We start from the raw sequence: 12,541 nt of genomic DNA on the forward strand, positions 1-12,541 counted from the left end.
AGGCACTGGCGGCTTGATATCCTTTTTAGATATCAAAAAGGTCTTTGTCCCCAACGTCATGAATAAAATCATGTTGGCTTTGACTTAAAGCCTTTCAATCAGTCATGATTCTCACACATCACCAGAGGAGGTGATCATGGGATTCAATCTCAACGACAACAGTCTATCGTGATGTGACATCTTCGTACTATATCGCAAGCAAGATTGCCCAGGTTTCTTGCAGTCAGTGTTGAAATCGGACCGATACAAGATCTTTCCTGCACGGTCTACGATGTGCGTTTTTATTCTCTCGTAGTCTTCTTGCCTTTGCGGCCTATGGTATCACGAATCCCTTGTGATACATACACGACATGCTTTGCGCGCTCTACGTTATCGAGCCAAATGAATTCCACTTTGACCGTCGGGAATGAAAAGATCCATGAGCGATGCTGGGAGCTCCCAAACAGGCGTGCTAGTCTGTGAGATGGTACCAACCTTTGCAGTCCGAGCACATCTTCTCCCAAAATAGCATTCACCAACCGGGATCCCGCTCAAGGCCCCCGAGTGTTCCAGACATGTACTAAGCTCCTCACCTCCTTCCAGCATTCCCTTAGATCTTCACCGTTCATTCCGGTGTCAAAGTCGTCTAACCTCATAATCTCTAGCTTCTAAGGAAGGGAAGACGGTTAGAGGGTGTACATTTGGCAAACAAAGAAGGAACATAAAATTTGACCGAAGTATGTGGCGAAAGTTTTTTTTTTCATGCATTATTTTAGTTCTCCTCTCCTGTTCTGACTTGACTTCTCACAAACTCATTGATCTTTCTTTAGCTCATTGCAACTTCCATTTCGCTTTCTATTTCTTTCAAGTCACACGCCGACTTCGGACTTTCAAGTCGATCATACTAAGAGATGTTTCAGGTCAATTGTTGATGCTCATACCAGTAATAACCCCAAGATCATAAGGCGTTTCTGGGGTCCGATGCTTGGAGCTCATTCAACAAAAAGTCAGTATCTGCTCCGAGAATGCTTATCATCCCATATTTCACTAGATCGGTCATATATTGCCATACCGGTATCTCCCTATTGATATTTCCTTTATTCACTGGCAATACTCGCGTTATGACACCTTCGTAAAGTTACTAACAATGGTCAAGCTAGCATTGCTGCAGATTTCGTTGTTCTTGGAGTTTGGAAGGCAGTGTCATTCGAAACTTCTATATCGCAGATCTATGCTCCAACTGTTTTATCCGTAAAAAGACTTTCCAACTACCTGTTGTCATGTTGTGGAAATGTACAGCAGTCATTCTTATCCGCCTCGCAGAATTGGGGGCATGTTGGCCATACGACGAGGCTCTTATCGATTATAATTTGAATGAAAATGAAGAAGCTACCAATCCTGCCGAATATTGGGGAGAATGGCCCGACCACGACTATTACCCTTCTCCGGACAGCTGGAGGTTTCCAATTTACTCACTTTTCCTTGATCGATTCGTAAATGGAGACCCCACAAACGACAACATCAATGGAACGATGTTTGAGCACGACTTGAATTCAAATCAAATGCGTCATGGAGGTGATGTGGTTGGCCTGGTAGATACTTTGGATTACTTGCAGGGAATGGGTATCAAGGTTTGTTTTTCTTCCGCCTTATAGTATCCCCCCAGTGACTAATTTTGTCTCTCTTCTTTCTTACCATAGGCAATATATCTCGCTGGAACGGTTCTCATGAACCAACCATGGGGCTCAGACGGCTATTCCGCACTCGACACTACTCTTCTTGACCAGCACTTTGGAACACTTCAAACCTGGAGAGATGCCATTACAGAAATTCATAATCGTGGCATGTATGTCATTTTTGATAACACTGTTGCGACGTAAGTACTCGGTCATTGCGACCTTTCCAACCTTAGCGTGGCTAGAAGTGTTTTGACTTGGAATTAGGATGGGCGACCTCATTGGATTTGAGGGTTATCTCAATACTACAACGCCGTTTTCGAACAAGGAGCACAAAGCCCAGTGGAAGTCTGACCGTCACTATGTGGATTTTCACTTCGGAAATAGCTACAACAAATCTTGTGACTATCCTCGTTTTTGGAACGAGACTGGCTTTCCGGTCGAGAACTTTGTTCGGGACCAGCTGACAGGCTGCTATGACAGTGATTTCGATCAGTATGGAGATATTGAGGCCTTCGGAGTATACCCTGATTGGCAACGTGAGCTTGCAAAGTTTGCCTCAGTGCAGGATCGCCTTCGTGAGTGGATACCTAGTGTCAGAGAACGTATTGTCCGCCATTCATGCATGATAATTTCGTCTCTTGACATTGATGGATTCAGATATGACAAAGCAACGCAAGCGACTGTAGATGCATTGGGCGACATCTCAGGGGCATACCGTGAATGTGCTCGGAAGGTTGGAAAGCAAAATTTCTTTCTTCCAGGAGAGATCACAGTCGGAAATAACCTAGGCTCCGTTTTTCTTGGGCGTGGTAGACAGCCTGATATGCTTCCAGATACACTCGACCAGGCCTTTGGGTTGACAAATGCATCAGACTCGACGTACTTCCTTCGTGACGAAAACCAACAAGCCATCGATGGTGCTGCCTTCCATTACTCTATCTACCGATCATTGACACGCTTTCTGGGAATGGATGGAAACCTCGCAGCAGGATATGATATTCCTGTCAATTGGACTGAGGCCTGGTATGAGATGGTTCTCACTAATGACCTTGTCAACGCCAACACTGGCAAATTTGACCCGCGTCACATGTATGGGGCAACTAATCAAGATGTCTTCCGCTGGCCAGCTATGTCTCAGGGTATTGAAAGGCATCTTCTAGCTCTCTTTATCACAACATTACATCTACCTGGAATCCCGCTTCTGCTCTGGGGTGAAGAGCAAGCATTTTACATTCTTGATGCTACAGCTTCCAACTACATTTATGGTCGTCAAGCGATGTCTCCAGCCACAGCTTGGAAAACACATGGCTGCTTTCAGCTTCCCTCAACGCAATACTTCCATTGGCCAATTGAGTCAGGGCGACTAGGTTGTCATGATGAAGCTGCGACGTACGATCACCGAGACCCCTCTCATTTCATGCGAAACATCATCAAACATATGTACCAAATGAGAGAGGATTTTCCGGCATTGAACGATGGGTGGTGGATACAATTGCTTTCAAATCAAACACATGAATTATTTTACCCGGGTTCGAATGGTGTTCCCACCGAAACAGGCATGTGGTCAGTCCTCCGAAGCCCATACTACCAGATGCAAGACCTTGGCGAAACAGGAAATCAGACTATTTGGTTTGTCTACCAAAATGACAATAAGACTGTGACTTACGATTTTGATTGCTCTGATCAAGATCAAGCCCTTATTGCCCCATTTACAACCAATACTACCGTGAAGAATCTGTTTTATCCACATGATGAGCTCACTTTGAAGGATGGGCCTATCAAGTTGGGATTGAATGGTTCCCAGGAATTTAACGGCTGTGTCGATAGCTTAGTCTTTCAGCCTTACGAGTTTAGGGCCTACGTTCCTATCGAAAGGTTTATACCTCCGCGACCAACGATCACGAAATTCACTCCTGGGCATGATGTTCCTGTTTTGTCACGGGTCAAACCCGGAGAGAGCGAGGATATTGATATTGGAATATATTTCTCAATTGAAATGAACTGCACCCTGCTTACGGAGTCTATATCATTAGAATCAGTGACTGAAGTGGACACAGTACCTTCAATCGATTTAGAGACCGTTGATTGTGGAGTGATAGACTCCGAAGACACAGCATATACTGGGCAGATCCCGACTGCTTGGGGCTGGACGGCCACTTTGACCGGTGTTCACAATGGTATCCATCGGCTCACAGTGAAGAATGCCACGAGCAGCGATGGAAGATCCACAAATTCAATCGATCACTTTTTGATTCGAATCGGTCAACATGACAATCCTATGATCTTCACCTCCGCCAACTACTCCAGTAGTTTGCTCCATATAAATTCAAATGGAGGTCTCTTTCTCCAACAACATGCAGCTGGAGCAGACATGTTTCGCTACTCAACGAACTGGGGTACAACATTCTCAAAGTGGCTCCCATATATCGGTGGCAACCAAACAATCAAAGAGCAACCATGGTCTGGAACTAAACAGCAAAGGTGGAAAGGCAAGCATGTTCGCGTCGAGTACTGGAGCCGTTTCACTGGAAGTAGTGATTATTTCCAAGAAGGCGATGGCCCCGATTGGCATATACCTCGGCGCTTCCCCCCACATGTTCTTCAACGGGCCTTTCAACGAATATGGATACGATGCAGGCTTGGCAAATGTGGTCAAGCAGGACAGTGATAGCATTTGGAAATTCCGCTTCATGGCTGAATGGCCTGCTCAGGGTCAACTTAATGTATGGGGTATCAATCCGGATGGGCAACCTGATCAAAGCTATATTTTTGGAGATTCCGACGGGGACTCCGTCCTAGATCGTCTTCCGCCATCCTCCCTCAGTACAACAACAATCAACATCACGGAGCACCCTCCAAGTCCACACCTGGCTTGGAGAATCCATCTTGATGATGCGACTCTGCGGTTCAAACTAGTTCCAGCTGGGTCAGAGTATGTACAATTGGCTCTCTTCATTTTACTCTGGATTGTTCCCGTCCTCACCGCAACGGCATGTGCATATGTCTTCAAGAAGACCTTTTATAGGATTAAGTTCAATCAGATTGGTGTAAGCGAGAAGAAGACGCTCATCTCGCTAGACATTCTAAACAGGCTGAGACCAGATAACGGGGAGTCTGGGGAGCCAAGAAGCCTGATCGCTCGCCTCGCGAACAAATCTAGGTTCCTCCAAAGTACTTCCGCCTTTGGCAATCGCACTTCACATCGCAGAAAAGTTCTTATTGCAACCATGGAGTATGACATCGATGATTGGGGAATCAAGATCAAAATTGGTGGATTAGGTGTCATGGCACAGCTCATGAGCAAACAGCTCGGTCACCAGGATCTGTTTTGGGTCATTCCCTGTGTGGGCGGTATAGAATATCCAGTGGACAAACCTGCAGAGTCGATGTTCGTAATGATCCTCGGTAATTCATACGAGGTTAAGACGCAATATCACACTCTGCGGAACATTACCTATATTCTCTTGGATGCACCTGTCTTCCGGCAACAGTCATTGACAGAACCTTATCCAGCCCGCATGGATGACCTGGACAGCGCCATCTACTATTCGGCTTGGAACCAGTGCATTGCTCAAGCCCTCAAAAGATTTCCAGTCGATTTGTATCATATCAACGACTACCATGGCGCAATAGCTCCTTTATATCAGCTCCCAGAGACAGTCCCTATCTGCCTCTCCTTGCATAACGCCGAGTTCCAAGGATTATGGCCTATGAGAACACAGAAAGAGAAGACTGAAGTTTGCTCCGTCTTCAATCTCGATATGGATGTAGTCACTCGCTACGTGCAATTTGGCGAGATCTTCAATCTACTGCATGCCGGCGCAAGCTATTTAAGACTCAATCAACAAGGCTTTGGGGCCGTTGGGGTGTCTAAAAAATACGGCAAGCGTTCGTTTGCACGTTACCCAATCTTCTGGGGTCTGAAGAAAGTCGGAAACTTGCCAAACCCAGATCCATCCGACACAGGAGAGTGGAGCAGAGAATTACCTAAGGAAAATGAAATCAGTGTTGACACCGAATACGAATTTCGAAGGGCTGAGTTTAAACGCCAGGCACAGGAGTGGGCCGGTCTACATCAAATTCCTAATGCTGACCTCATGGTGTTTGTTGGCAGGTGGTCTATGCAGAAGGGAATCGATCTGATTGCAGATATCCTGCCAGGCGTTCTAGAAGCGAGGCCAAATGTCCAGCTAATATGCGTGGGACCTGTCATCGATTTATATGGGAAATTTGCAGCCCTCAAATTGGACCGAATGATGAAGTTATATCCAGGTCGCGTCTTCTCAAAGCCTCAATTTACTGTCCTACCGACTTTCATTTTCTCAGGCGCAGAATTTGCGCTTATTCCCTCTCGAGACGAGCCATTCGGCCTAGTTGCTGTTGAATTCGGCCGCAAAGGTGCTCTTGGAATTGGTGCTCGAGTAGGAGGACTTGGCCAGATGCCTGGTTGGTGGTATACTGTTGAATCGACAACGACCTCACATTTGCTCAAGCAGTTCAAGCTTGCCATCGATAGTGCTTTGAATTCAAAACCCGAGGCCCGAGCCATGATGCGAGCGAGGTCGGCCAAACAACGCTTTCCAGTTGCCCAGTGGATTGAAGATTTAGAAATTCTTCAATCAACAGCAATCCGTATTCATAATAAAGAGCGTGCGAAAGCTCAGGCATCATCAACGGCGACTGCATCAGCATACAATGCCATCTATGGAATGATGACGCCTCAGGCTGCTGTGTCGACAAGGTCTGGTCCTTCAAGTGGTACGATAACACCACCTCTGCAATCCTCCAGCCGACCCGGGACATCTTCAATGCAGCGCAGCTCAATCATTTATAGCCGTGATCCCAGTCCAGGCTCTGATGTGCGACCTAAATCTGGCCTCAGTCGACAGCTATCTTTTGGCGTAGGCGTTGGTCCAAGGCCTGTATCTGCTCCCTCAGAGGGTCGTGGGAGAGCGGATGCTGGTAAGGGGAGTACTGTTAATATTGAAGAGTCCTCGTGCGTGACATCTCCAGAAATCGACGATGACAGTGAGGACGAAATGATGTCCACTTGTTATGGGGAAGACGAATACCCGATGGCCCCTGATTCGGCTGAGGCAGGGCTTCGAATAGATGGATCGTCCACCCAGTCTTCCGGTATTCCCTTAACTCGAGAAGTCCTGTCCGCTCGACATTCGAGTCAAGGTTCCGTCTTCGGTCGCTCCGTTGGCACTCCCTCGAGTTCCGCGGCGCCGAGCACTACAGGGACTGAAGATACACTTCTGCCTCCATCACGTCCATGGGCAGAGCCAGGGAGTCGTCTCAGTAGCGCATCTGTCCTTTCTGTCGATTCGGTGGTAGGCGATAAGAAAGACTATAAGTTGCAAAAAGTCGATCCTTTCTTCACGGACAGCAATGGAGAGTACTATAGAATCTTCGAAAAGAAACTGGAAGAGTTGAACGGCACCAACTCGGACTCGCAGCTTTGCATTGAGCAATACCTTGAGAAAAGCGAAAAGAAATGGTTCGATCGATTCCGGGACGCACGATTAGGACGCAACCAATCCCCAGCTCCTTCAACGCATCTCAGCAAAAACGGAGGCTCGCGTGGCGGGTCTCCGCCAGGCTCCATCACCAACGATGATACAACATCCCACGAGAGTGGTGTACCTGAGAGAAAAGACGCAAATAACAACGATGAATTTCTTCTTGGCGATGATTATGTCCCACCTACTGGCCTTAAGAAATGGATGCAAATGCGCATTGGCGACTGGCCGGTTTACTCCTTGTTCCTGGGTCTCGGCCAGATCATTGCTGCTAATTCCTATCAAATCACATTGCTCACCGGTGAAGTTGGCCAGACAGCAGCAAAGCTGTACGGAATAGCGACGGTGTATCTCATCACCTCTATTCTGTGGTGGCTTTTCTTCCGGTTCTGCAAATCAATTCATGTCTTAACTGTACCCTGGTTCCTATACGGCCTGGCATTTTTGATAATCGGAATCGCTCACTTTGAGCACGATTCTTATGCTCGTGGGTGGATCCAAAACGTGGGCAGTGGCATCTATGCAGCTGCATCATCCAGTGGCTCCATTTTCTTTGCGCTCAACTTTGGCGACGAGAGCGGCGCACCTGTCAAGCAGTGGGTTTTCCGTGCCTGTTTGATTCAGGGTACACAGCAGGCCTATGTCATTGCTCTCTGGTACTGGGGATCAACATTAACAAAGGCAAGCAATGCTGGCAATGCAAATGTGCAAGGCTATATCACCAATACCTGGAGAATGACAGCTATCTGTACGCCAATCACTGCTTTCTTGTGGACAATTGGCCTGCTGGTGTACTTCGGCCTACCAAACTATTATCGCCAGACGCCGGGCAAAGTTCCATCATTCTACAAATCAGTGTTCCGGCGCAAGATTGTCCTTTGGAACTGGGTGGTCGTGATCCTACAGAACTTCTTCCTCAGTGCGCCTTATGGTCGCAATTGGAATTGTATGTCTCACTTGATGCCTTCCATTTGATGTTCAAACCAGTTAACTCTTCTTCTACAGTCCTTTGGATATCCAATCACGCGAAACCATGGCAAATTCTCTGCCTCTGTGTTGCTTTCTTCGGGTTCGCATGGATAGCAATCCTCTTTTTGTTGGGCTATATATCCAAATCCCACAGCTGGATCCTACCCATAGTAGCCTGCGGCCTCGGCGCCCCTCGCTGGGCTCAAATCTGGTGGGGCACCAGCGGATCAGGCCTCTTTCTCCCTTGGGCAGGCAGCTATGTTTCCGGGGCCCTGGTATCTCGCAGTCTGTGGCTATGGCTCGGTGTGATGGATGCCCTGCAAGGCCTGGGCTTTGGCATGATTCTCTTGCAGACGCTGACACGGATGCATATTTGTTTTACGCTGCTGGTGTCGCAGGTAATTGGTTCTATCGCAACTATCTGTGCAAGAGCTTTTGCGCCAAATAAGATCGGGCCAGGGCCTATTTCCCCAGATATTACGGCTGGAGCCGGGGCGCTGGGAAATGCGTGGTTTTGGATTGCGCTTATTCTTCAACTTATGATTTGGTCAGTCCCCTTTCATTGCTATTCTTGGTTTGCTCTAGACTAATCAAATATTTCTCGTCCAGTGGTGGCTTCCTTATGTTCTTCCGCCGGGAACAGCTTTCAAAGCCTTAAAAGGGTATACGGTTTTTTTCTCTGAGATTGGACGACGAGAATAATGTTGATTTTTGCGTGGTTTTTATTTCGAATTATTATGTCTTCTTTACGCATTTTGCTTTTAATATGCTCTTCTGTGGCTGCCACTTAGTTCCCTCTCTATAGCTCCTAATTTAATGACATTGTTCTCATGTTAAAATGCATTTTGGGTTCAGACGTCGGCAGGGTACTAAGAATTGCTGAGAAAAGGAAATATTGAATTCATTATTCATTCTCATTGAAAATCGTAGACTACTGAAATAACTCAACAGTCCCAAGATAACAAGGCCCCGGAAAATGCAGAGCGACAAGTTAAAGAACATGGGGGAATGATGTATTTTAAACCAGATATAACCGAACATAGCACCTATTACCGTATCCAATGCAATCTCCAGCTGCCCTTGAAGTGGCAGTGCCAAAACAACTTTACCACTCAAGCGGCTCAGTCTTAACATCGCCACGGTTGGTTTTGGGCACGGGAGCGGCCTCAATCTTGGTGGCGCCACGGTTGCCACGGCGAAGATACCCGCTGCCATCCAGCCAGGGGGTCTCAAGAGTCCGCTTAGTCTCGAAAGAGCGGATCTTGGACTCCATCTGAAGAGTTAGACCAATATCATCAAGGCCGTTTACAAGGCAGTGCTTGCGGAAAGCATCAACATCGAAGCTGACGATCTTGTTGCCCTCGGCGTCCTTGATCTCTTGGTTGGGAAGATCAACCTCGACCTCGCGGCCTGCGCGAGCCTCATCGGCAATCTTCTTCAGAGCGACCTCGTCGGAAACGACGATGGGGAGCATGCCGTTCTTGAAGGTGTTGTTGAAAAAGATATCGGCAAAGGAAGGAGCAATGATACTCTTGATACCAAAGTCCAGCAAAGCCCAGGGAGCGTGCTCGCGCGAGCTACCACAGCCAAAGTTAGGGCCAGTGACCACGAGAATCTTAGAGTTACGGTAAATGCCCTGGTTGAGGATGAAATCTGGGTTTTCCTGGCCATCGGGGTTGAAGCGAAGTTCGTAGAAGGCAGCGGATCCCAAGCCAGTGCGTTTGATGGTCTTCAAGAACTGCTTGGGAATGATGGCATCAGTGTCAACATTGGCACGGTCTAGAGGAGCGGCGATGCCCTTCAGGGAGGTGAACTTGGGAAGTCCGGTACTGCTGCCGCCAGCAGAGGAGTTGGTGTGGGGCTCGTTATCAGCGGGGAGGTCAAGCACGCGGTCGAGCTCATCTTCGGTCTCGGGGGACTCGGCGGCCTCGGGCTGAATGTCGACATAAGGCTGGACCTTGGCGGTGACAGGGCTAGCAACAACATGTTCGCGGACATCAGCAAGAGTACCAACAATAGCCGCAGTAGCAGCCATGGCAGGAGACATCAGGTGAGTACGACCCTGGGCACCCTGGCGACCCTCGAAGTTACGGTTGGAGGTACTGGCACAACGTTCCTTAGGGGAAAGAATGTCTGGGTTCATGCCCAGGCACATGGAGCAACCAGCTTCACGCCACTCAAACCCGGCATCAGTAAAGATCTTGTCGAGACCCTCCGCCTCGGCCTGCTCCTTGACTAAGCCTGATCCAGGAACAACCATTGCACGCTTGATGTTCTGGGCAATCTTCTTGCCGTTGACAACCTTAGCGGCGGCACGCAGATCCTCAATACGAGCGTTGGTGCAAGATCCGATGAAAACCTTGTCCACGGGAATCTCCTTCATGGGGGTACCGGCAGTGAGACCCATGTACTCAAGGGCACGCTTGCAAGAAGCCTTGCGGTCCTTGTCTTCGAAATCATCGGGGCCAGGAACGACACCGGTGATCGGAACGACATCCTGAGGGGAGGTACCCCAGGAGATAGTAGGGACGATATCCTTGCCATCAATGAAGACCTCGGCATCGTATTTGGCGTTCACATCAGACTTGAGGGTAGACCAATAGTTGACCGCCTTGTTCCACTCAGCGCTGCCGTACTTGGGAGCCAGAGGACGGCCCTTGAGGTACTCAAACGTGATCTCATCCGGAGCAATCATACCAGCGCGAGCACCGCCCTCGATAGACATGTTGCACATGGACATACGAGCCTCCATGCTGAGTCCGCGGATGACAGATCCGCAGAATTCAATGACGGCGCCGGTACCACCAGCAGTTCCAATGACACCGATAATGTGGAGGACAACGTCCTTGGAGGTGACTCCCGGAGGAAGCTGGCCATCGACCTGGATACGCATGTTCTTGCTTCGGCGAGTCAGGAGGGTCTGGGTCGCGAGGACGTGCTCAACTTCACTGGTACCGATACCAAAAGCCAGGGCACCAAAAGCACCGTGTGTGGAGGTATGGCTGTCACCGCAGACGACGGTGGTTCCTGGCAGGGTGAAGCCTTGCTCAGGGCCAATGATGTGGACAATACCCTGACGCTTGTCGCCCATGCCGAAGTAGGTGAGGCCGAAGTCCTTCACGTTCTGCTCGAGGGTAGTGCATTGAAGGCGCGAGTCATTCTCTTTGATGAATTCCTCGGCATTCTTGAAGTTCTTGCGGGAGCTGGTGGGAATGTTCTATATCAAAGCAACCGGAAAATTAGTGCCAGCCCACTCAGAAATTTCAATTCGTTTTGTGTTTGGTATCAACCTACGTGATCGACAGTCACCAGGGTGCAATCCGGTCGACGGACGCCACGGCTGGCATTCTTGAGGCCCTCGAAAGCCTGGGGTGAGGTCACCTCGTGAACAAGGTGGCGATCTGTATCTGGATTAGAGAAGGCCAAGTCACAGAAAACATGGTGAACATGGAGAACACGGCCGGCATACCGATGTAAAGCAGGCAGGTGCCATCATCTTGCTGATTGACAATGTGGTCATCGAAGACCTTATCGTACAAGGTCCTCGGTTTTGACTCTGCGGAAGGCATGTTGTGTGAAAGTGATGCAATGACCAAAACACGTACAGTGAAGCAGGAAGGGTTACAACTTATATTTTGCAGCGCCCGCGATGTCGCTGGGAAGCTCGTCGAGGGGCAATGCCGACTTCGGTCGGTCAGCGGGCAATACTGAGGTGGTGATTGGCCTGCGTGGCAAAACTGATGATCCCGATATCGGCCGATGCAAAAATGCGACGGCGGCTAGTGGCGCTTGTGGGCGGCTCAGCGCGTCTGCTCTTTTTGACTCATCCAGGTGTGGGTAAAATAATTCCCTACTGTGGCCAAGGAAACAGAAATTCAATTCAAATTGCTGATGCTGATAGTTTATAAACCTGAACTGTTACTATATCACAAGCCTAATAGTCGACGCCGATGTTACATCCTTCACCGACTGATAGTACAGCATGACGTAGCGACCGACTCCGGGGTGACGAGGTAATGATAATGCAACGATTGGCTGCTGGCGCCGGGGGCCCGGTCGGCCCCCGCTTGCTTCACAGCCCGGAAGCGGGATGCAAGCATACAGGAGCGGCGCGCCGGGGGGGGGTGGATTGTGCTTTAATGTGGGTGAAATGATTGGTAATGTTTAGGCTGATAAAATTACATAGATCAGTACCCAGGATCATAGAACTAGTGACCATCATTTTCTAGGGTAATCATATACGGCTTCTATTCTTATTCTGTCCGGTTGTCCAGGCTCGGACAGAAAATATCCGCCTCTAAGGGATTATCTGATAGTTCATATCAACATTGAAATTGTTGTATATCAATGGCTGGCCTTAAAAATAAACCGATACTACATAAAACCTCA

At 48.7% G+C, this 12,541-nt stretch overlaps 3 protein-coding genes across 3 annotated transcripts; 2 read left to right on the forward strand and 1 right to left on the reverse strand.

Moving 5' to 3' along the window:
- Positions 1–1,259: 1,259 nt before the first annotated feature.
- ags2 (alpha-1,3-glucan synthase Ags2) lies at positions 1,260–8,810 on the forward strand (the record flags this gene model as incomplete). Its single annotated transcript, XM_057082951.1, has 6 exons — positions 1,260–1,610; positions 1,680–1,855; positions 1,923–4,155; positions 4,208–8,129; positions 8,189–8,699; positions 8,762–8,810. The coding sequence occupies 6 exons, from the start codon at positions 1,260–1,262 to the stop codon at positions 8,808–8,810; spliced, it is 7,242 nt and encodes a 2,413-aa protein (XP_056928306.1).
- A 447-nt stretch (positions 8,811–9,257) lies between these two features.
- On the reverse strand, positions 9,258–11,721 carry luA (3-isopropylmalate dehydratase LEU1; the record flags this gene model as incomplete). Its single annotated transcript, XM_057082952.1, has 3 exons — positions 9,258–11,369; positions 11,447–11,553; positions 11,622–11,721. The coding sequence occupies 3 exons, from the start codon at positions 11,719–11,721 to the stop codon at positions 9,258–9,260; spliced, it is 2,319 nt and encodes a 772-aa protein (XP_056928307.1).
- An 80-nt stretch (positions 11,722–11,801) lies between these two features.
- On the forward strand, positions 11,802–12,125 carry N7462_011239 (uncharacterized protein; the record flags this gene model as incomplete). The annotated part of the gene is made up of 2 exons (XM_057082953.1): positions 11,802–11,985; positions 12,094–12,125. 2 exons carry the CDS (start codon positions 11,802–11,804, stop codon positions 12,123–12,125), a joined length of 216 nt encoding a protein of 71 aa, XP_056928308.1.
- Positions 12,126–12,541: the final 416 nt, after the last annotated feature.

Source organism: Penicillium macrosclerotiorum (assembly GCF_028827735.1).
Source record: "Penicillium macrosclerotiorum strain IBT 26536 chromosome Unknown utg000011l_segment0_segment0, whole genome shotgun sequence".
In the NCBI taxonomy this organism is placed as follows: Eukaryota; Fungi; Ascomycota; class Eurotiomycetes; order Eurotiales; family Aspergillaceae; genus Penicillium; species Penicillium macrosclerotiorum.